Source organism: Panthera pardus, unplaced genomic scaffold (genome assembly GCF_024362965.1).
Source record: "Panthera pardus isolate Hobbes unplaced genomic scaffold, ASM2436296v1 HiC_scaffold_11, whole genome shotgun sequence".
Taxonomy (NCBI): domain Eukaryota; kingdom Metazoa; phylum Chordata; class Mammalia; order Carnivora; family Felidae; genus Panthera; species Panthera pardus.
Genome location: NW_026526666.1, coordinates 58,610,156 through 58,635,074, shown reverse-complemented (window position 1 = coordinate 58,635,074; position 24,919 = coordinate 58,610,156). Strand labels below are relative to the sequence as shown.

General features: G+C 43.4%; 1 protein-coding gene across 13 annotated transcripts in view; it reads left to right on the top strand.

Annotated features, from left to right (window-relative positions):
• Positions 1–24,919, top strand: part of FGGY (FGGY carbohydrate kinase domain containing) — a 416,420-nt gene that overhangs the window by 12,643 nt on the left and 378,858 nt on the right. For 3 of the 13 annotated variants that reach the window (XM_053894705.1, XM_053894704.1, XM_053894679.1), the window contains exons 2-3: positions 9,847–10,061; positions 24,256–24,367. The exons of 1 other annotated variant lie outside the window; for it this stretch is intronic. In XM_053894705.1, the coding sequence (XP_053750680.1) occupies positions 9,861–10,061; positions 24,256–24,367 (313 nt within the window). In that variant the 5' untranslated portion in view covers positions 9,847–9,860. Of the gene's footprint in view, positions 1–2,321; positions 2,449–4,460; positions 4,542–6,740; positions 6,761–9,846; positions 10,062–24,255; positions 24,368–24,919 lie in introns of those variants that run through there. 9 more of the 13 variants (XM_053894687.1, XM_053894695.1, XM_053894718.1 and 6 more) reach the window with 9 other exon arrangements.

Sequence of the window (24,919 nt, the reverse complement as noted above, 5' to 3'; positions counted from 1 at the left end):
GGCTGTGGAGTTGCACTCCCAGGGCTTCTGAAGCAGTAGATGTGGGCTGGAGGCTGAGAATTTGCATTTCGAGTGTTCCCTGGTGATGCTGATGCTGTTCTTCTGGAGACCACGGTTTTAGAACCACTGATGCTTTTAAAAAAAAAAAAATTTTTTTTTAACATTTATTCATTTTTTGAGAGACAGAGACAGATCGTGAGTGGGGGAGGGGCAGAGCAAGAGGGAGACACAGAATCCGAAGCAGGCTCCAGGCTCTGAGCTGTCAGCACGGAGCCTGACGTGGGGCTCGAACTCACAAACTGTGAGATCATGCCCTGTGCCGAAGTTGGACGCTTAACCCACTGAGCCACCCAGGCGCCCCAGTGATGCTCTGTCTTTAAGAAAAACAAAAAACAAAAAACAACAACAACAAAAAACTAGTACAAATGTAGTCTCTAAGAACTTGCTCTTTTATTTAATAACATACCATTAGCATTTTTCTTTAGCCCCTTTCTCATTGGTATTACTAGCTCCTTATGTATAAGTTTCAGTAACTCCCCTATTAGTAAACATTTAATTTGTTTCCAGGGTTTTTGTGAGTGTGCTTTTGCCTTAACGAAAACACGTTGTAGTGTATATTTTTAATGTATATCTTTTAGGTGAGCCAATCCATCAATTCTTAGAAGTTAAACTGTAGGGGAGGGGTGCCTGGGTGGCTCAGTCGGTTAAGCGTCCGACTTCGGCTCAGGTCATGATCTCACGGTTCATGGGTTCAAAACCCCGTGCATGGGGCTCTGTGCTGACAGCTCAGAGCCTGGAGCCTGCTTCTGATTCTTTGTTTCCCTCTCTCTCTGCCCCTCCCCTGCTCGTGCTCTGTCTTTCTTGCTCTCTCAAAAATGAATAAACATTCAAAAACATTACCAAAAAAACCCTGTAGGGTAGAAGGGGAGATTTCAAAAATGGATAGATAGTGCCAGATGGTTCTAGAGAAGGCTGAACCCCTTACTCTCCCACTAAAAGTGTATGAAACTACCTATTTCCCCACACTCCTGCAGAAACAGGGTAATATCAAAGTTTTCTATTTTTGCCAACTTGTTACATGAGAATTTATGTTGTTTTGTTTTGCATTTCCTCCATTATTTTATTTGTGAGGCTGAGTGTTCATGTGTGTTCATTGTATTTCTTTTTCTGTGAACTGCAAGTTTGTATTCTTTGCATCATAGGAGGAGGGAACAGAATGAACACAGGTGCCAAACATTCATTTAAGGGATGGCTAGTAGCTCTTAGGGTTGTTGTATAGGGGGTTGAGATTGGGGAGAGGGGTAGGGAGGTAGGGAGGTGAGGTTAGAGAGGCAGGTGGGCACTAGAGCTTTGAGGTCCTTGGGGGCCAAATAAAGAGCTTGGGCTTTTTTGGGGCAGAAGCAGCATTGGTTCAGTCAGTAGTTTGAGTTTGTCCCATAGCTGTTGGTAATTTTGACAGGGCATGTTTGGGAAATGGCACCATCCAGCTCCCCAAGTGTAAAATCTGACCTTCAAATAACTCGTTCTTTATGCCTTTCACCTTGGACCTAAAATCCACTTGGTCATGCTTCATAAATAGGTAAACACAAGAAGAGGCCAAAGACCTCGGCTTCTGGCTGAGCATGGTCTCTGGAGGAAGGAGTTTTGGAAGATTGTGTTGGGGGAAGGGATTTTGTTTCTCTAGCTAATACTGCCCTGAGCCTTTCCTGAATTTGCTGACATCTGACAGCAGTCACTGAGGTTGGGGGTTCTTCTGTTGTTCTAATTTGAGTGACTTTTCTTGGAAACGCCTTGGATTTCAGCCAATATGCTAATGATAAGAGCCTTGCTTTGAAGGTCTGGTTAGTTCTGTAGAAAATCAGTTCATAGTTAATTATGTCAGCAAATCAACAGCCTCTTGGAGAAGAAAGTGACAGAGGGAGAGAAACTACATATATACTTAAATTATTCAGAACTCAGAGGTCAGGAATTCACGTTCCAAAAAGAAGAGTCCATGTAATAATAAATCACTAAGTTTGTGTACAGTTTTCCCCGTTACGGGCTTAGCTTGGTAATTGGCATATTGAGGTTAAACTATAATAACTTTGCATTTATAATCAGGTGCCAGCCCTCACCCTCTTTCTGCCTGTTTTGCCATTTTTCTGCTTCCAGGTTCCTGGCATGGGAGTGTGAGACTGTTGGGCTCGCACTCTGAGTTTTAGTGAACTCAGTGTAAACTGGGTTTGTGGAAGATAGACCGACTCAGATGAGAAAACCCCTTGTCCAAGTAATTTCTCCATCTTCTCTCCCCGCCCCCCCCCCCCCCCCCCCCCCCCATACAGGTGCCTGGTCAAGGAGGGAGATTGTCCTGAGGGAGAATCCAGGGGCCTCACACGGAAGACAGGCTTGCCGATCGTGCTTCTGGAACTCTCCAAGGGCAGAGTCCCTAGAGACTTTTTATTTTAAAAGGTATTTGACTCTAGTATACATTAAAAATCTTCCCTCTCCCCCACAACCCGGTACTTGCCCCGTTCCTAGGTTACCCTACACTGTGTTGCCAGTAGGCAGGTACTAGGAAGTAGCTAGTAGAACAAACAGTCCATTAGTATCTCACGTTTATTAGTGTAGCATTTATGGTGACATAGTGTTTCTGAATCAGAGCAGAGAGAAACCATTTCTAATGTTTGAGTGTCCCAGATTTCACAGGATAAACAGACCCAGAAGGGCATTCTGAGTTTGCCCAGGATAAAGGCGCCTTGTATAGCATGGAAAGCCACGTTGTAGCAGGGACAGCAGCAAGAGCCCTGCTCTGGCTTGGACAAACTTGAATTTGAATACAGCCTCCTTCGTCTCCTGGTTTTGTGGCCATCCACTGGAGATCGATCCTCACAGAATTTCAGCATCCTCGTCTGTAAATGGGAGACACAGCACATAACTTGGATGGGTGTTCTAAATGAGGTGTCCCCTCTCCCTTTCTGTGTGGAGAGAATAGCTTGGTGGGGCTTCATAAAAGGCTTCTAAGGAGTTGCTTTATCGGATCCCAGGGATTGAAAAGAAGAGAGAGTCAGCAGGGTTTTACAGAAGAGGATGTGGGAGATCCAAAGTTTCATCTGCTGTTAAGGCGGTGTTTGTTGTTGGAGTTTGAGGATGTCTTCTCATGAGTTAGATTTTCCGTCCATGATTTCTTTAGGACCTGTTCTGTGCATTTGTCCTCGACACGGTTGGATTTTGTATTTGTGTCGGCTGCTGTGTCCTGCCTTGTGTGGCTTGTGGAGGGTGGTGGTTTTGGTCATCATCCAGGACTGGCTCAGTTTTGATCCTGTGGCTGCCACATTGTGAGGCAGGCATGGGGGTTTGGTGAGTTCTGACTTTTTTTTCTGCCTTTGGGAATCCAACTTTGAGTTGAGAGAACAGCCAGCCTTTCTCCTGTCTGATTTAATACTTTACATCTCCTTGGATACCTGGGGCTTGTACTTAAACATGGGCTTAGTTCAGAACATGAAGACCCTCAGTATCCTGACAAATACTGACTTTCTGATCTCGTGGTTGGAGCAGTGATGCAAACAGCAAACTGGTACTTCGTCTTCCAACCATCATCTCCGCATTCTGTGGAGAAAGGTGGTGTTGGGATAGGACGCTTGGTCCCCAGCGTGTGGCGAGGGTTCCGGCAGCAGCAGGAAGCTGTTTTATTGCCTTCGTGTGTTAGGTTTTGCTGGAAGCACAAACACCGGGAATAACTTGAGTCGTCACCATTTGATTTTCAGAAATCAGATTCTTAGGTTAGATTGTCAGCTCTAAAGCCAGAGATCCTGTCTCTTTCATCTCAAGATTCCTAGTGTCCTGGCACAGAGAAAGTATTTAGCATTTGCTTCGTTTACTGGGATTTGAGCTGTTAGAGTGAGAACACCTGGGCAGGGGCGGGGTATATTGCAGGTGTCCAGAGGTGATCCGGTGTTGGAAGGGACATAATAATAGTCCTCACGATTGGAGCTCCTTACAGAGTGTGTGCCACACATCAGGTGCTATGCTAGTCACTTCATGAAGTTATATAATCTCAGTTAATCTCACGAACATACTAGGAGATTGGAGCCATAGGAGACAGTTTTTCACCTTAAGAGGAAAATTGGCCACGAGCAACCTGTACTGTTTTCTCCCAGGGGTATTGTTGGTGAAACCACTAGGCATCCAGTTGTTATGAATTGCCAACTGTTATTATTGCCAAATGAGCTCTTTACTTCCCATCCGAAGCCTTCTTGCCATCTTACAGCATGCGAGACTCGTTTGAAGTGCTGTTCAGTTCTTCTGTTAGAGGGCCAAAGTGGACAGGCATACTCATTGCTTATCTTTTTCTTTCCAAACTTACCCAGCGCCTGCTTGCAATTTGACTAACCAAATAAATAAATTGTGTGGAACTCATGTGCCTGAGCTCACAGCAGAGTCCAGAGATCAAAGTTGAAAGAGGATATTGAGTTCCTTCTCAGATCCCTGGGACACTGTTTCTGTGGACACTGTCACCTAATTGATCCTGGTGGAGTGACCTTTTTGAAGAAATAGGACTGAAGGTAAGCTCCTTCACTCTGGAGGATTGTAGTCATAGGAAACAATATTCTTGCTATTAGGTTGTATCGGGGAAAAGGAGGAGGAAAGATACAAGACAACCCGCATCTGAGGGGTTTTGGGCACAATATTTGTAGCCTTGACACCCTTCTTGGAATTACTGAAATAGTTTTGCAAAGAACTGCCTCCCATGTTCATGTCCCTCTTCCTTTTTCACGCTGCATTCGAACAACTTGAACATTTGTTGAAGAATCAGCCGTGAAGCCTGTGGTTTCCTGTGGCATATTTCTAATAATATTTACAGAAGCTATTATTTAATGAACCATCTAAATATTTATCATAGGAGCAGTCTTTTGATCATGAATTGGAGCTAAAAATGAGTCCCGTGCATACTGGGGGCTTGGACAGGAGGCTATTTCTGCCCTGTGGAGGATCTTGCAGACTGAGAAGTTAGGTGGCCCAGGACTTGTGTCCAGTGCAACCTGAATTTCTCTCTTTTTCTTTCTCGTGGCCCCCACAGTCCATGTCCTCATTCTGCCTGCCTGTCACCCTCCCGGTAGCCCTAATAGTAATCAGAGTTTTTAGAGCATTCGTCTTTGCCTAAAAGAATGAGATGGCACCAAAGTTCTGACCCCCAGCATTCATAAAGTGGGCTTTGCAGCCATTCCAGCACAGCCTCCGGTCCCAGCTCCTCAGGTTCTATGCTATGTGACGTTAAACAGACTAACTGCTGAGAATCTCAGTCTCCTTAACTGGAACATGGGCTCACACTGTCCGCCTCACGGGGTTGTTACAAGGATTGGATGGAATCACAAAATCATGTGGGTGATTTGCAGAGCAGAGCTTAATCATTGCTACTTGTTGCTACATTTGTTGTTGATACCGTGATTGAAGAAGTTAACAAAGAATTTTGTTTTCGGTTATTAGAGGTTGTTGTGGAAAGATCCCCACGCTTGCTGTAGAGGCTGAGGTTCATATCTACAGCTCATGTGACTTGGACGAATTTCCCCGTCCCACTGAAGTACAAAATGGTGATGGGTTTACCAACTCGGTTGAGTTTCATTTGGAAGAGATTAAGGCATGTATGCAAGTGCCAGACACACAGGCGGATCCTAATCCTTTTTTTTTTTTTTCTTAACAAATTAGAAAATGGAATGTTTTCAATTTTGCAGGTATTTTATTTTTTCAGGCAAAGGTGCACTGGATACAGTTTGGAGTATAGGACACAGCAGAGAGTACCTGCGACCCTGGAACAAAGGGCACAGAGCGGCAAGACAAGGGATCTGAGTTTCAGGGAATTCTCTGGCAGAGTTTTTAAAACTCTCAGGGTCGAGTTTCAGGGAAGCCGTCCAAGGGCTTGAACTTAACTTGCTTCCCTGCTTTCAGGGTCCAGGTGTGGAAACAATCACAAAGAGATCACTTAAAACTATAGTAATGGGAAACATGGTGAACCTGAAATATTTAATTAGGCTCTATTCCTTAGAAAAACATGAACTGGGAGGCGTGTGTGAACAGTGCCAGGAGGTATGGTGCCCTTGTCCCCGTGGGTTTGACTGTTTCTGACCAGTGCTTTGGTAATGTGGTCTAGAAACGGGCGGTTTGCCAGAGAGAGGCAGCCTGACATTGGGGAAGGGGCCTTCTCTGAAGGGGGGCACCTTGAGTTCTGAATCAGCCAATCTTAGACAAAGTAGGCAGGGTCCTTGGCAAATAGGCATTTAGTAGATGGAGGAGAGTCAGGCAGTATAGCACCCCGATAATGGTTAGAGACTTTGGAGCCACAGGGAAGGGGTTTGCTGTCAACTCTATTACTTACTAGTTACATGATCTACTGCAGCACGTTACTTGACCTGTCTAGGACTCAGTTTTCTCATCAGTAAAATGGGGATGATACTAGGAATTAACCTTGAAGGACTGATGTCAGGATTAAACGTGGTATGGTAATGTAAGCAAGCTGTTGAACAGAGCACTGGGGACACAGTAGACGTAGTACCTTTTATTATTCCCTAATGATAGGCTTTAAAGGTATCCACTGAGTCACAAAGACTCAGGTTCTTGCTGTGTGCCAGGCTCTGGGTTGGCACTGGGGGTAGCTGTGATCTGGGCAACATTGGAGTTAATAATATAATAGTAAAGCTCCACCCTTCTTAAGAAGAAGTAGGAGCTCTCCTGAAGGGTAGATTCTTGCCTCTTTAGTGAGGACATGGGTCCAAAAACCAGAACTGAGGTAGGTACGCCCTAGGTGTTTCCAGAGTGGAAATCTGCCTCTGGATTTTGCTGGAAATAAATTTGACTTGTGGGTGGTGGGTGATAAGATGTTGCACTCCCTGCAGGGGAAGACGGAGACAAAAGTGAGGAACCCAGGCTTGAGGAGCTGGGCTAGCAGGAACGGCGAGAAGCCTGGGAGATGGCTGGCCAGTCAGGGTGAGCTAGAATGGTTGTATAGACTCGATTTCCTATTTATTTCCTTGTTTCTCTCTGAAATGTTTCGAATAGCCTTGGGGAATTCTAGCCAAGGGCAGAGGGCTCTTCGCAAGCCAGGATCAGTGTTAGGAGCACCCCTGGGCCTTTACGCTGGGACAGTGAGAAGCTAAAAGGGAATTCCGAGTAAAGAGGTTGTGGTGTGGTCAGTAGCGGGGAGATGGAGGAACTGGCTTGGTCAGTCTTCCTCTTATTTGCATAGGAAGAAACTTGAGGTAGCTCTGAGCCAATGCAGGGCCCTGTCTTGTCCTCCGCTCATAGCAGGGTGCCTGTGCCTGGTACATTCTGCATTTCTTTGAATATCAGTCATGGATTACAAGATGCATTATTGTTTCATGCATCACCAAGCAAGAAAATGCTACCACTTGATTGTAAGATGCCACTGATTGTAGGATTCACTGATTTTAGAGAAGCAAAATGAAAAAAATGAGTGTCTAGAATTAATAAAATGTGGTTGTAGGCATTCAGTAAATGTTAATTGGATGAATGAAGCATACAGAGATTAGAATCAAGAGAAAACACTCGTCGTATAGGTACAAAATTAGGAATTCGAACTATTAAAGCATGAGGTTCATCCATGATTTCTGTCGATTTCACTGATCTAGCTGCTCATTCAGGAAACATTTATTGAAAACTGATTATATACTAGGAACTAGGGATACAGAAATCAATAAGTTCCTTTTTTTTTTAGGTTCAGGCCAGTAAGGGAGACAGACCTGGAACCGAAAACAAATCCTATTTCACAATGGTTAGGTTGTAAAAGAAAGCAGGGACATGGTACTCTGGTGGCAGCGAGGGACAGAGAAAGGCAAGGATGTCTTTCTGAAGGGGAGATGGTTGAGCTGGAAGCTTGCAGTGTGAGTCTGTGGCAGGCTCACAAGAGAGGAAGGTGTGAGGAAGGGAAGGGCAAGTAGGAAGCACTCGGTGGGGCAGCCCCGAGGCAGGGTGAGCCCTTGAGAACCTGCGAGGAGTCTCAGAATATCTGGGGTTGGTGTAAGACCTGGTGGGATTGTGTTAGACATGCCTGACAGCAAACGGGGAAGCTCGTGGTGGGCCTGGGATGCCATGCAGGACACCATGCTGTATTTCAACCATCCTGGGTCCTGAGAAAGGGCCCCGCAGAGCGGTGGCTTCAGGGAGAGGTGTGGAGGGGGCGCTGGGCTGATCTTTGCTTCAAATGGAGCAGCTGCACTTTGACTTGTTTCACTTAAATTTTGTGTGAGTCATGGCTTGAAGAACACTAAGGAATGCGTAGCTTGATGTCTGGTGCTGTAGATCCTGTGTAGCTTCCAAAGCATGTAAGCGAGGAAGTCAGGCTGAGAAGGCGTGGAGGCTGGAGCCCGGGAGCTGTTCTTCGAAGCCCTGCTGAAGGTAGCACGTGTGCTGGCTGTGGCTCCCCAGCACCGCCCCTCCCCCCCCTCCCCCCACGCCTCCCCGTTTTCCCCTCCACCTGCCAGGGAGCCTGCTAGCCCAAGGGGGCAAACACCATTGGGAGATCACTGTGATTAAGTCAGAAGTGGTCACTTTTCATGAAGCTGTTTTTGAATGGGATAAATATCCAGGAAGCAGTAACTGAACATCTGTGGGCTGGCTGTGTTTTAGCATCCCCAAGTGTGGTTTTGCCAGGGAAGCATTACCTTTTTGAAATTGACGGGCTCAGGCCACTTTCTCGGTTGAAATGAGATTCCCGGGTGCAAAGACTGCCCCGGGCTCACCTGGGGAGTTGTAGCCTGTTCACCAGCGCTGTTGTCTTGGGGGCTTGTTCTTGCTCTTGGAAAGGCTGCTCTGGGAAATGAAAGTCTCTGGGAAATTTCTGTGTCATGTGGGCTAATCTGACCAGAGGGACCTAGAGTGGTGATGATGGCCAAGGAATTCCTGAGTGTTCTCTTGTCGGATTTCCTTGTAACTCACAAGGGGTCTGCAAAGAAAACAGCCGGTCTCACAAATTCCTGATCCTGTGCCCCAAGAGGCTCCTTCCCAATTCTCAGTCTCTTCGTGACTTGGCTGCAGTGTATTTGCCTCTTCTCCAAAGTGACCCTGCAGGCTGTTAAGAGGGAACGAGGGGAAGGGCATGCATGGGACTTGGCGGTATCAGATGGGAAGTTGTGGGTCCGGGCTGCCTGTGAATGATGCTGCTGCCTCTCTTCATGTCTCAGAGACCTGTTTCCCCATCAGTACAACGTGTGTCATTTACTCTTCCTAAGTGTGTGGACCTGCCTTTAAGAGAAAAGTAACATATCTCTTGGAGTCTCCTTCGATGATCTATAAATTCAGATAACTTAAATAGACTCCTTCTGGGGTTGCAGTGAGGAATACGGGAGGGGTGCATGGACTTTTCACAGTGCTTGGCATGTCACAGGTGCTCAGTAGATAATTTTTTGAATGAATGGTTGACAGGGTAGATGAGGTTCCTTTTTTGTACTGTGGCCACTGTCCTCATTTTGATCCAAATTTAATGAGAATAAATACATATCTGTTAGCTCTAGATTCTCTGGATTCCACACCCCCTATTTACATGTAAAGCACTTCTTACTCACTGGGTATCATGCCTCTGCTTAAAGAATTGTGAGATTGTAGCTGCTTCACATCTGACTTCCTTCCAAGAATGGAAACTCCATGTCTAAGGCCTTGCCTGTCTCGTTTACCCACCACCCAGCTCAACGTGTCCATTAGCATTCTGTGACCACTCTGCATTTTTGTCGGGTGAACGAGGAAGCAAATGACCACCAGTCAGCTGCACTCCTTTTATTTCCACTTTCAAGATGTTTTATGCCCAGTATTGTAGACCTACTTGGTCTTAGTGTGGTTTTTGTCCTTGCTTGATCTCTGCAGGTGGAGGGACCGCAATGCCCGGGGGAGGTCAGGAACCAGGGAGCTACTACGTGGGTGTGGACGTTGGAACGGGCAGTGTGCGTGCGGCTCTGGTGGACCAGAGGGGAGTCCTTTTGGCTTTCGCAGACCAGCCAATTAACCAATGGGAGCCTCAGTTCAACCACCATGAGCAGTCCTCGGAGGACATCTGGGCCGCATGTGGTGTTGTCACAAAGGTATGGCCACAGCTGTGGGATTCTACCCTTGTAGATGCTCCCCTGCCCTCACCTGCTGAGCATGTCTCTTGTACACCTGGTGTCAGGAACAGTGTTGGGGTGCTTTTGATACAGGCGTTACCTTACGGGAGCTCATAGGCTAGTGACAGAGATCAATAGACGGCTAGACTATGACTCAAGTAGGTGCTAGGGGCTAAGTGGCTATGGCTGGAGCTGAGGAAAGGGGATCTCGGGCACAGGTAGATGGGACAGATGTGGAGCCTGCAGATGATCTGGTCATGTGTGACCGAATGTGGAGGAAGTCACGATAATCATAGCTGACACCTGCTGTGCCTTCAGGTGTGCCCAGTGCTGTGTAAACCGTGGTAGGCATGCATCGTGTATGTGAATCCTCACAATGACCCTATGAAGGTAGTACTATTACGACCCCTGTATTATTGAGAAGGAAATAGGCACAGAAAGGTTAGGTGACTTACCCAATGGTGAATGGTTGACAGGGTAGATGAGGGGACTGGATTCATGGTGGGACTGGAACCATAAGCAGGCTGACTCCAGAGCTGCACCCTTAGTCACTGGACTGTCCTGCCTTCCAAGTGGACAGGTTGGGGAACCTCATTTTGCTCAGTGGCAACAGCATGTGCAAAGGCGCAGTGGCATGCACATGTGTGTGTTGAGAAAGCAAAACTTTGAGTTGTGCCAGGCAGATGTTGATGTTGAGTGGCCTTGGATTGCAGTCAGCCTGCTGGTGATCAGGAGTGACAGAGATATTTTTGTCTGGTTTTTTTGTTTGTTTTTTGTTTTTTTAGAGGGAAAAATAAAGTCCTGGTTTCTCTCTTCTCTCTGTTCCTAGTTTTGTTCCTTAAATATTCATGAAGGGTTTGGTAATTTGCAGATGGACAATTCACCATTCTGTCCGTATTGATCAGTCTGTTTAAACTTTAATGAGCTCTGGGCTGCTGTTAGTGCCCCCAGAGAAGACGGCAGAGAGAGGAGGTGGGGGTGGGCAGCGCTGGAGCATTCTGTAGGAATAAAAGTGGGGGCATGTCTCTTCTGCCTGTTTAATTTTCCTCCTCCCTCCTCACTCTCAGCCCCCGCCTTGGTGAGAATCTTCTACTCTTTGCCCTTGGGTCTCCTTTGTTCTCCTAACATATAGCCTTTCTTGCCATTAAGGAAATTGTCAAGAAGAAAATATAATCCCCTGATGAAAAGCTACTTTAAAAAAAGGTCTGGTCTAAGTACAGCTTGGTTTAATGGTAGATTTTTAATCATCTCCCGGTGCTGGCCAGCTCATCAGCTGTTTGAGCACTGTGAGCCCCCATGAGTGCCCTGGGCATTGGTCCTTAGTGAGGCTATTGCACTGAGGCTATTGGGATAAAGCTCTTGGGTCTCAGGCTGTCCCCTCACCTGGAGTATGGCTGTGTGACTGTGTGCCAGAAGCCATAGGATAAGCATGACACATTTACTCGCAGCTCATGGCTGGTATGAGGTTTAGAGAGGGAAGCATTTTTATATTCAGGAGTTAGCACACCATAGGGCACAGATTCTGGAGCCAGACTGTCTGGATTGACATCCTGTTTCCGACATTCATTAGCTTGTCTTCTTGCACAGTTTACTTCATGTTTCTTGCCTGAGTTTCCTTATCTGTAAGATGGGAAAGATGATTGTACCTTATCTGCCGCGGGTTGTTGTGAAGGATCAAATGAGTTAATGCATATACAGTGCCTCGACAGTGCCTGGAAATGAGGAAGCACTGTGTTTTCCTGTGGTGGTGGTGATGGTAACAGTAACGGAAATGGGTAGATGGTGCAGGACAATGAAGTAAGATAAAACGCTGAAGCATCAGAGTCAATTAGGGAGGTACCTTTTGGGACTATCCGCTCACTCCCTGTCTTTAGGGTTCTTTGTATGTAAGATTTTGACAAGCGCTGGTATAGGGCAAAGGGTGATGTAAAATACATCCTGTCTTGTGTCTTCTTTTTCAAGGACTTCAGGGAGTTAAGAGCTTGAGAGCAGTTGTTCTCAAGCTGGGTCGTTCACACTGCCTGAGATGGTTTGCCTCTTAGTCAAGTTAATAAGGACAATAACAACAACAACAATAAGATGATGATGATGTTGATGCAACTACCATTTCTCAGGCACTAATTATGATCAAGGTACCATGTTGGAGACTTCACATCCATTTATGCACACGACAGCCTCTTGACGTAGTTTTTATTCTGTTTCAGAGCTGGAAGGAATGAGCTTTGAAGGGTTAGGTAGTCAGCCCAAGGTCACATGGTTAATATGAGCAAGGGGTGGACTGCAGCTGCCCCCTCATGCTCTGCCCTTTGCCCCTGTCCCCAGCCTCATTCCACTCCCCATGCTCCCTGCTTGGAAATCATATTAAACTACCTGAAGTGTTTTGAATTTGCCACTATGTGGGGAACCTTGACCTTACCCTGATTGTTATCTTAACCATACTGAATTATAAGTGGCTTTACCTGGCTGTCTGCTTATGTGAAAAATGTGTGCCCCTCGCAGGGGTCATGTCTTGTTGATCTAAATTTCCCTAGAGTTCCTTTGCCTGTGATATGCCCAATTCATATTTGTGGAGTGCATGAATGAATTAAACACCTCTGTTCTTTTCTTTTCTTTTTTTTTTAATGTTTATTTTTGAGAGAGAGTGCGAGTGGGGGAGGGGCAGAGAGAGAGGGAGACAGAGATCCAAAGTGGGCTCTGTGCTGTCAGTGCAAAGCCTGACGTGGGGCTCAAACCCACAAACCTTGAGATCATGACCTGAGCCAAAGTCGGACACTCATCTGACTGAGTCATCCAGGCGCCCCTCTGTTATTTTTACTATCTGACATGTTCTTCTCTTCTTTACCTGTCCAACTCCACAGGTATTTATAAGGTAATCTTAAGCATTATTTCCTCCTGGGAGCCTTCCTGGATGACCTCTGACAGCCACTGCTCTCCCTTGCCAACCTCAGAGGAAAGAGAGGCTGAGAAACCCCTCTGTGCTGCCCTAGATCCCACTGTCTTCACCTGTCCTTGCCACATAACGTTTTATCTGGTCCTTAACAGGTTTCATTGTACTTGATGACGTGTTGGGTCGCTTTAATACCATCACCCCTGTATTTCCAGCATCTAATACATTGCCTGGCACAACTTTGTTGCTCAATCAATGGACTTTGGATTAATGTTACTTAGAGCTACAAAGAAGTAAACTCTGGCATCCTTTATCTTGCTTAAATGTTGCAGTGACTGTGTGAGGTAGACTGCCATTCTTTGTTTTTGACACATGAGGATATTGAGGCTCTGAAACTAACAGGTATTAGAGACGGGATGAGACCCCTAAGGAGGGGACTCCAAACCCTAGTCTCGGTTCTCCTACTCCCGCTGCTCCTAAAATTGGTGGGTCTTTATTGGGTCGGTACTCACATATCTAAAAAGTGCTATGGAAACACACAAGTCCTAGAGGTATAGACTGTTCCTGATTTTAAGGGCTTAGATCTCTTTTTGGAGCCACAATCTTAATTCTCCCAAGGAGGTGAGAACATTTCAAGCTTGTGTATGATTAGTACCAGCTTCCATTAGGAAGAAGGAAAAAGAAGCTGCAGGCGTCAGTCAGCCAACAGGCATTTGTTGAGTGTTATTTAGTATGGACACTTTGTTTGAGCACCTGCTATGCGCTATGATTTTTGCTAAACTGGAGTGTGTCTAGAAGAGGGCTACAACGAATTCTCTGCCCCTAAGGATGAAATGGTTCAGTTGCATGGAAAAACCCAGCACCTAGGAAGCCAACAAAGTATTGTTTTGTTCTAAGTTGCACTAGTTATATGAGTAATGGTTGGAGGGAGAAGGAGCAGAAGAGGGAGTAGCCCATGTGGGATTGAGCAATAATGTTAACCTTTTACATTTGTAGAACCTGCGAGGTTTACAAAGCTCGTTCATAGCCATTTGATTGTCATACAAGGTAGGTGGGGCAGGGGCGGTTGTTCCCATTTTACAGTTGAAAAGAAAAACTGAGACCCACAGAGTTAAGTGACCTTCCCTAAGTCACCCAGGAAGTTGGTGATAAGCCTGAACTCAGGTCAGATCTCTGCCTTCTTTCCATCTCCAGCACCACATACCTTTGTTGCTTGTCTGGATTAGTGTGAGAACCTAACTGATCTCATGTATGGGCTTCCCTTTCCCAATCCCGTCTCCTTCTCGGAGCTGGGATGATTTTTATTTTAAAGTTTGTATATTTTTTGAGAGAGAGTGAGAGAGTGGGGGCGGGGGAGGGGCAGTGCAGAGAGAGGGAGAGAAAGAATCCCAAGCAGGCTCCGCACTGTCACCACAGAGCCCGATGCGGGGCTCGAACTCACTCACCGTGAGATCATGACCTGAGCTGAAATCAATAGTTGGATGCTTAACTGATTGAGCCACCCAGGTGCCCCAGGAATGATTTTTGTTTTTTAATGTAATCTGATCACGGCATTCTTTTGCTCACCACATTTCAATAGCATCAGACTACTATTTGGATAGAACTCCAGGTTCTTAACAGGGTCTTCAGGTCCTGCATGGTTTGGGCTCCACCTACTTTCCTGGTCCATCTCATGATGCTTCTCTCAGCTCCCTGCATTCCAGCCACACTCTCCTGTCCTGCCCTCAAGCATGCAGTGGTCCCTCTGGCCTCAGGACTTGTACACGCATCCTTTGTTCGTTTTTGCCTTCTGCCAACATCTCTAACCCCTCTTCATCCTTGGATTCATGCTATTCAATAATACAGTAGTCTCTAGGCACATGTGGCTATTTAAGTTTGTTAAAATAAAGAACAGTTTGAAATGTGGTTTCTTGGAAGCACTTGCCACATTTGTGATGCTCTGGAGCCATGCATGGCTCATGGCTACTGGATTGGGCAGCACAGAGACAGAACATTTCTATCACTGCAGGAAGTTCCGTTAGGATACCTTTACACTGAATCTTAGTTCAAAAGTCAGTCCTTCCAGGAACAAGCCTTTTCTCTCAATATCCCCTCCAAACTAAGCTCTATATTACTTACTGAATGTTGTCACAATACCTTGTACTTTGCCTTCAGAGAACTTCATATGGTTGGGGAATCATCCACTTATGATCAATAGTAATCAAATAATAAAATCATTATATAATCAAGTAACATAAATGAGGTAAATATCCTACATTTTTTTAATTCATATCTGTCTTAACTCCTAGATTTGATGTTTCAGGGGGGTGGGAACTGCAGTTTGCTCGCCCAGGTCCCAACATCCAGTAGACTCAGGAAGTGTAAGAAGAATGAATGAGTATAGAAATTGGGACCTCCCTACTCTCAGTGAATTGAGGAAGGATGAGATTGAGGAAGGGTGAGGGGATGGCAGCTGAGGGACTCTGGAGAACTTTGAGAGGATCTTCAGAGCTGAAGGAATGGCATGGGCAGATGGTTTCCAATAGGAGGAAGAGGGGAGACTGCAATCCATGAGGAGGCATACCCAGAGTAGCTGGTTCTGAGGCCAGTAGGGAGTCTTGTGGAATCATCCTGACTGTCACATTGACCAGCTGATTGAGGATGGCTTGGAGGGAACAAAACTAAATTCAAGGATGCCTGTTAGGAGGTGGTTTCTTCTAATGAAATGCTAGAGGCTGGGATTCCTTTGAACTATAAGCTCTGGGAGGCTGGGACTATGTCTATGTTGTTCAGCATGTATACTCCATGCTGGCACATACAGGTGTTTGATAATTTCCCTTTAATAATGAATGGCTGGATGAGAATGTTGGCAGAGGGATAAATGGGAGTGACAAGACTGACTTTGGAAGGAAGATCTGACAGGACTTAGTGGGGAGGAAGGAGAGGGAGGCACTTTCAGAGTTTCCCTTCTTAGAAGCCTGTTGGTGTCCCTGACATAAATGGAAGTGTTTGGTCTCCATTTCCCTACTTGGTCTTCAAGGGACAACACCACACCTAAGCCAAGATGCTGTGTAGGTCATGGTCCGGGGTTGGATTTATGCATTTTACTAGTCACTAGGGTCGATTTTGTGAAATAGAGTATTTCCAGGGCTCTTGCAGGTAACCTGCTCCCCACACAGGCTGTATTAGCCTGGTCGCTGTTCCCATCTCAGGGCCTTTGCACTGGCTCTTCTGCCTGCCTGCAACGCTTTGCCACCAGATTTCCACAAGGTCAGCTCCTCAGGTCCCTAAAGTGTCTGCTCAGACCTCATCTTCTCAGTAACTACCTTCCTCTTTTCTGTCACTCCTGATCCCCTTATCGTTTTCTGGTACGCTATATGTACACTCTATGCTTTACTTGTATCAGCTGTTGTCTGTGTTGTCTGTTCCTAATAAAATGTAATCTCCAAAAGAGCAAGGTTTTTTTTTTTTGTTTTTTTTTTTTTGTTTTTTTTATATCTTATTCTTCATTGTTTTCCAAATACCCAGAAGAGTGCTCAGCCTGACCCTGGAAGAGGCTTGATTATATTTGCTGACTGATTGAACGTGTGAGTAATTGAATTGTGTAGGCAACAGGGAGTGATGAGCCTCAGGGAACCAGGGATTTCATAACCCCACACACCCTCAAGGCTGACAGAGGCACTCAAATCAAGATTGAAAAGAGTACGGTACCAGCCACAAGACTCAATTGCAAGCTGCACTCTGTCTGCGAGGCCCTAGGCTTTGACCCTGGCTCCAAATAGAGCTACAGAAAAAGCCAGGTATGCCTCTGCTCCTCCAGTTCTCAGTTTGTAGGGTTTCAAAGGAAGGCTTGTCTCCCCACCCAGTATGGCAGAGCCTGCTGATTTAAAACACATGCAGGATTGAACTGGTTCCCACCAGCAGAACAAAGCGATGCACAATCCCTTCCCCAAATATTTGTTTGCTGCCCCATAGCTACGAGTTGACAGTTGTGAGACATGGACCAGGTTACCAAATGAAGTTGCAGAAATCTGCTTCTCTGGAAATTCTTTAGAAGAGCAATGTGCTTTCTCTCTAGCTGGGGAAATTCCCTTGATGCCAAGTCTTTGGGTGAGTTTATTGGACTGCTTTCTTCCTCCATTAATAAGAGCATTAAAAGGAATCCTCAGGTCAGCAGGTCAAGTCCCAGGGACCTTCTGGGTAATGTAGCTCTGATAGTCATCTTTCTGGGATGGTTTAGATGGGGGTGGGGTGGGGTGGGAATAGGGTGGTCCTGCTCCTGGATCAGCACGATCATAAGGCATTTTTGTGTAAGGCTGGATGTGGCTACCTAACCAAATCAGGTTTATTTTATTTTATTTTATTTTTATTTTTTTAACATGAAATTTATTGTCAAATTGGTTTCCATACAACACCCAGTGCTCATCCCAGCAGGTGCCCTCCTCAGTGCCCATCACCCACCTAAATCAGGTTTAAATGCGTATCACAATTATCCTTCTAGTTCCTTGTGATAGATTTCTATTGTAGAGAGAAGAGGTTGAGCCTTTGTGACTGAAAGTCCATGAGTAAGATATGGTACTCAAGTAGGACTTGAGAGGGGTTCATAAAATAGATTGAAGAGAATACTTTCTTTGGTTCTACTGGAAGGTTACTCCCACCATAATAATTTTAGGAAGATTTGAGTTTATTCAGTCTTTTCAATCACTCTTCCCTTGGCTTACCATTTTTATATGTGCTTACGTGACACAGAGTGTGCTATGCTTCGTACGTAACAAAGATTCCATGAATATAGTTAATAAGGCATTGAGTGGGTTTTCCATCCTACAAAGGTTTACTGGTTCCGAAGCACTTTTAACCCAGTTAACTCCTTTGGTCTTCACCTGGGAGATGACTCTCACTCTCAGGAAACTGAAGGTCAGAAAGGTGTTGCAATTAGTGTAGGCTTTCCTGATCCGAAGATGGTGGAGTTGAAACTCAAAGCTGGCTCTTTTGATACCATATCTCATATTCGTTTCTATTCCGAATCTTCCCTATGGTATTGAATTTTATTGTCTTCTGCATATTCTCACCCATTTCCCCTTTTGACTAACTGCAGTCCTGTGTGAGTTGGGCCTGCACTCTCGGCACAGAGGCCAGTAGGGCCTCATGGCAGGTAGAAGTTAGGGCTGAGTTATCAATTTGTTTATTGAATCCACATGAGTTCAGAGAAGATTTGAGGCAGCTGATTACTCTAATAATAGCTGCAAATTATTGTACACCATAATGCCAGATGTTAGGCTAGATGTTAAGCCAATCATACCTTATTTTGCTGAATTCTCATAACACAATTAAGAGATGTAGGTAGGAGAGCCCAGTGGCTCAGTAGGTTAAGCTTCTGACCTCGGCTCAGGTCATGATCTCACAGTCCCTGAGTTCAAGCCCTGTGTCAGTGGGCTCTGTGCTGACAGCTCAGAGCCTGGAGCCTGCTTCAGATTCTGTGTCTGTCTCTCTCTGCCCCTCCTCTGCTCGTGCTCTCTCCCTCTCAAAAATAAATAAACATTAAAAAAAAAAAAAAAAGAGAGATGACTTTCTTTGTGCAATGAAGGAGGCTGGTTTTTTGGCTTCCCAAAGTCCTATCAACTAGTAAGTGGATGAGCCAGGTTTCAGACTCAGGCGGCCTGCACCCAACATCATTTATCTTAATCATTGCCTGAAGATTTCCAAGCCAAGTTGGAAATGCATTCCAGGAAGAAGAAGCCACGTGCCTATACATGCTATGGCGACTTGACCCAGCAAGTCAGGAGAGGGATTGGAATGGCTGGAATTGTGTGACTCACACTCAGTCACATGGCCAGAGTGGCAGAACTAGGGTCTGAAACCAGGACTTTGTGACTCGCCACGCGGCCATGCTGGACAGGGTTTGGTCCTCTCTTGTAAGTGTAGATCAATCAGTGTCCTGAAGGCATGCAGGGCATTCAGCTCCTGCTGTGTGGCAAAGGTATTGCCACCAGTCACAGATGGGTCACTCACTAGCAAATGTTCTCCCCCAGGATACTAAATTATAAGTCTGGGGTTCTAAAATAGGGGAAGGGAAGAATTGTGTATTTTAAATGGGGATGGACACTTTTGAGTGGACTTTTGTGGGATTTACAAGGCTATCATCGTGTTTTAAGATAATGGGAAACCATGATTATGGTCAGTCATGCCTTTTCAAAAAAGGAAACTGTATGGGGTGCCTGGGTAGCTCAGTCAGTTAAGCATCCGACCTCGGCTCAGGTCATGATCTCGCGGTCTGTGAGTTCGAGCCCCGCGTCGGGCTCTGTGCTGACAGTGTGGAGCCTGGAGCCTGCTTCGGATTCTGTGTCTCCCTCCCTCTCTGCCCCTCCCCCGTTCATGCTCTGTCTCTCTCTGTCTCAAAAATAAATAAACGTCAAAAAAGGAAACTGTAGAAACAAAAATAAGAAATAGAAATAATAAATCTATTAGTTTATAACTTTAAAAATTATATAACAAAGTAAAAAATCTGTCTCCTCCAACTGTAGTTTCTGCTCTCAAAGGCAATCACTGCTAACAGTTTGTTGCATACAGATTGGTCCCTGGCTTATGATTTTTTCACACTATGGTGGTACCAAAGTGGTAGGCATTCCATGGAAACCGTACTTTGAATTTTGAGTTTCGATTTTTCCTGGGCTAGCGATACATGGTATGATTCTATCTCATGACGCTGGGCAGTGGGCCTTGCAGTTATGAGTGTAAAGAACTAATACACTTCATACCATTCTGTACCCATACAGCTGTTCTGTTTTTCATTTCCAGTACAGCATTCAATAAACTACATGAGATATTTAACACTTTAGTGTAAAATAGGCTTTGTGGTTGGTGATTGTGCCCAACTGTAGGCTAATATAAGTGTTCTGAGTACATTTAAGGTAGGCTAAGCAAAGCTATGCTGTTTGATCAGTCAAGCGTATTAAATGTATTTTTGACTTAGACTATTTTCAACTGAGGGTGAGTTTTTCTGATGTAACCACATCCTAAGTGGAGGAAGATCTATATACATTTGACCTTATTTAGCACATATCATGGATATCTTTCCATTTCATCTTTAACTCAACCTTTTAAAAATATTTAATGGCTTAAAGTATAATTTACATACCATGATGTCCATCCATTTAAAATACATAATTCAGTGATATTGAATTTGCACATTCGTACAGTTATCACTTTAATCCCATTTTTGGACACTTCGGCTACTTCAAAGAAGTTCCTCTGGGGCTGTTTGTAGTCAGTCCCTAGTTCCGTTCATAGATAGCTGTTTATCTGCGTTCTATCTTAATAGCTATTCTTCTTTAGAAATTTCATATAAATGGAATCCTACAACGTGGATTTTTTTGGTGTGACTTCTTTCATTTAGCATAATGTTTTTAAGGTTCATCTACGTTGTCATACTTAATAGAAGTTTGTGCCTTTTTCTTGCGGAGTACTATTGCATTTTGTGGATATGCCACACTGTTTAATCAACTGATTAAATCGTGATGGATATTTGATTCGTTTCCAGTTTGGGGGTATTATGAATGATGCTCCTATGAATATTTACATATAAGTGTTTATATTGACATACACTTTTTAATTTTTTACTTTTTTATGTTAAATATAATTTATTTTCAAATTGGTTTTCATTCAACGCCCAGTGCTCATCCCAACAGGTGCCCTCCTCAATACCTAAGAAATAAAATTGCTAGGTTGTGTGGTAAGTTAATGTTTAAAAAACTGCCAAACTTCTTTCCTAAAGTGGCTTTATTTTACATTTCCACCAGTGATGTATGAGACTTCCTCTTTCTCCAGGATTTTCTAACATTTGGTATCATCGGTCTTCTCCGATTGTGATTTTAGTTCTCATTTTCCTAATGACTGATGATGTTGGGCATTTTCCATGTACTTTTTGGGCATTTGTTTGTCTTCTTTGGTGATGTGTATATTTAAATCTTTAGCCCATTTTGTCATTGGGTTGTTTGTTCTCATTATTTGAGTTATAAGAGTTTTTTATTCTATATATAGGTCTATTATCAGATATATGAATTGTAAGTATTTAATCTGTAGCTTATCTTTTCATTTTCTTATGGTTTTATTTGAAGAACAAAATTTAAAAATTTTGATGAAGTCACATTTATCCATTTTTTTTCTTTAGGAGTCTTGCATTTTCAATTTTTTTTTTATTGTGTATTCATTTTTGAGAGAGACAGAGACAGAATGCGAGTGGGTTAGGGGCAGAGAGAGAGGGAGATACAGAATCCGAAGCAGGCTTCAGGCTCCAAGCTTTCAGTACAGAGCCTGACGTGGGGTTCGAACTCACGAGCCGCGAGATCGTGACCTGAGCCGAAGTTGGACACTCAACTGACTGAGCCAACCAGGCACCCCTAGGAGTCTTGCTTTTAAAAATTCTTTGTCTAAGTCATGTCACAAAGATTTTCCTCTACAAGTTTTATAGTTTTCATTCTTATATTTGGGAACATGACACATTTTGAATTAATTTTTTTGTGCATATGAGGTGCAAGTCTAGAAGTTTGTTTTTTTTCTTGTATGTGGACATTTAGTTGTTCTTGCCCCATTGTCAAACAGACTGTCCTTTCCTCATTGAATTAATTGTCTTGGTACCTTTATAAAACTAATTGACCATAAATGTTTGGGCTTATTTCTTCTATTTCTCTTCTCTTCCATTATATCTATAAATTTAACCCATGCCAGTGCCACACTGATTTAGTAATGATAGTTTGTAGTAAGTTGAAGTCAGGAAGCTTAAGTTCTGTCCAATTTTGTTCTTTTAAAGTTTTTTGAAGTTTTTTTTTAATGTTTATTGATTTTTGAGAGAGACAGACATCATGGGCAGGTGAAGGGCAGAGAGAGAGAGAGAGGAGACACAGAGTCTGAAGCAGGCTCTAGGCTCTGAGCTGTAAGTACAGAGTGTGGCACGGGGCTCGAACCCACAAACTGTGAGATCATGACCTGAGCCAAAATCGGAGGCTTAATCAACTGAGCCACCCAGGCGCCACTTGTTCTTTTAAAAAATGCTTAGGCTCTTCTATATTTCTTATATTTCTACATAAATGTTAAGAGCAGCTTGTCAATTTGTAAACAACAACAACAAAAAAAAACCCCAAAACAAAAACCTGAAATTTTTATTGAGGTTCTATAGAATCTGTAGATTAATTTTGAGGACATTGCCATTTTCACAATGTTGAATTTTTCATTTCATGAATATGGCATATTTCTCTAATTTGTAGTTTTTTTGATAGCAATGTTTAGTAGTTATCAGGGAATAGATTTTGAATTTCTTTTGATAAATTCATTCCTGAGTGTTTTTTTTAATGTTATTCGGAATGGAATTATTTCCTTAATTTCAATTTTGATATGTTATTTGCTAGTATACAGAAATACAATTGATTTTAATATGTTAACCTTATATCCTTTGATCTTACTAAACTTGCTTATTATTCTAGTAGCTTTTTTTTTTCTTTTGGTAGATCCCTTAGAATTTTCTGCATATGAGATGATGTTTTCTGCAAAAAAAAGATACTTTAACTTCTTTCTTTCAATCTGTGTGCTTTAAATTTCTTTCTTGCCTTATTGCATTGGCTGGAACCACTAGTTACAGGGTGAATAGAAGTGGTGCAAGGGACATTTTTCTTTGTTCATAATAGGAGGGAATCATTTCATTTTATCATGAAGTAAAATGTTAACTATAGGTTTTTGTAGATGCTCTTTATCTGGCTGTAGAAGTTCACTTGCCTCTGGGTTTATGGATTGTTTTGTTTTTCTCTCTTCTCTTCTGTTAAGATGATCATTTGGTATTTGTGCTTTATTCTAGTAATATATGTACTACATTAATTGATTTATGGATATTAAATTACCATTTCGTTCCTGGGATAGCTCCAGATGATCATAGTTTATAATGCTTGCTTTGTAGTTAGTATTTTGTTAAGGATTTTTACACTTATTTTCATGGCAGATACTAGTCTGTGGTGTTTTGTTCTTTTGATGTCTTTTTATGGCTTTAGTATGAGAATAATTCTGGCCATGTAGAATTTGTTTAAAAATATTCCCTCCTTCATTATATCCTAAACAAGTTTGTATAAGAATGGTATTGTTTCTTCCTTGAATGTTTAACAGAATTTCCCAGTGGAGCCATTTTGGTTCTAAAGTTTCTTGTTTTGTTTTATTTTGTATTTGTGGGAATGTTTTAAGTATAATTTTGATTTTTCAAGAACAAATCCTCAAAAATTAAATGCTTTGATTTTTCAGGAATAAATAAATGTTGCTTTATTCAAGTTTCATAGCCCCCAAACGGTTGTTTTTGATGATTTTGTCCAGCTTGATACTTTTATTTTGCAAAGAGGTTTTGCCAACCTCTACAAAGTACCACACTCAGAAGTTACTTCTCTACCTCTTTTTAATGGGTGTAAAATATTCCATTTTGCAAATGTACCATAATTTAATGGGAAATAGTTTCTTTAAATTTTAGATATATTCTTAAGCAGTGCTACAGTTAACTTTCATCCACATATAACTTTACTTATGCTAATAATTCACTAAAGTAAGTTCCTAGAAGTGGGTTGGCTGGGTCAAAAGTTATGCTTTTTTTTTTTTTTAATGTTTATTTATTTTTTGGGAGAGAGAGAGCAAGTGAGAGAGCGAGCGCGCGAGCAGGGGAGGGGCAGAGAAAGAGGGAGACACAGAATCTGAAGCACGCTCCAGGCTTCGAGCTGTCAGTACAGAGCCCAACATGGGGCTTGAATCCATGAACTGTGGGATTGTGAGCTGAGCTGAAGTTGGAAGCTTAACCTACTGAGCCACCCAGACACCCTTCATGTTTTTAATTTTAATAAATACGGTGAAATTCTCAAATTTGTACTAAATTATTACACTGTTAGAATAATGTAATAGAAGGTCTACTTCTCCCTAGTTGCCATTACTGTCTACTGTTAGTCTTATACATGATTGCCAGTGTGAAAAGCAAAGATTAGTGTGTTTTTATTTGCATTAATTTATTTATTTAAATGGAGTTGGGAATCTTTTTATATGCTCTTTGACTATTTCTTTTTATTTTATGAAGTGACTTGCCATGTCCTTTGCTTTACTTCCAATTAGATTGGTTGTCTTTGTCTTATTAACTTACGGGATCTTCTGTTATTTTAATTATATTGAACTTTTATCTATTTTCTGTTGTAAATATTTTTTCTGTTTAGTCATATTTGTTTTAGTCATAACTGTTTTCAGTCTTTTAAAAGCCTGCCTTGTAATTTATGTTTCTGTTTATTTGTTTTAAAACAGAAAGTTGTACAAGGGATCGATGTAAACCGAATCCGAGGGCTTGGGTTTGATGCTACATGTTCTCTGGTTGTTCTGGATAAGCAGTTTCGTCCTTTGCCAGTAAACCATGAAGGTAGGACCATCTCCCTCTCTTTCCCTGGTGGTGGGAGACTGGTTGGGCCCCAGGTGGAACATGAAGTCAGGTGTCTCTTATTGCCAAGGATGAGGTTTAGAGGTGGCACACCGAGGCCAGAATCATGTCCCGGAGGTTACGAGCTTCGAGAACAGTTGGTAGGAGTGGTGACATAGGGGCCGGTTTAGGGAGAGACTTGGTTCACTAATGCGAAAGAGCCACAGTGGGGAGCTCACTGAAGGAAGAACATGGGATCATTAGCTCTGAGTGAGCAGCCCTTGAAACAGGCGAGTGGTCTGGGTGTTTTCTGGGAAGGGAGTGTCCATGCCTGCAGTTGCTTTGTGTATGAGGCCCCTGTGGCGCCTTCATTTGAGAAGGTGAGCCAAATCCATTTAAAGGAAGTAGAATTGGGCAGACAGGACCACACGTCACACACAAGCAGGAAACAGACTGGCTTCTCTATTTTCAGTACTCAGACCAAAGGCATTCCTACTTAATGGTGCTGTCTTAGCAGAGACTTGTGAGTACAGTGGTGAGCTGTTTCAATTGTAT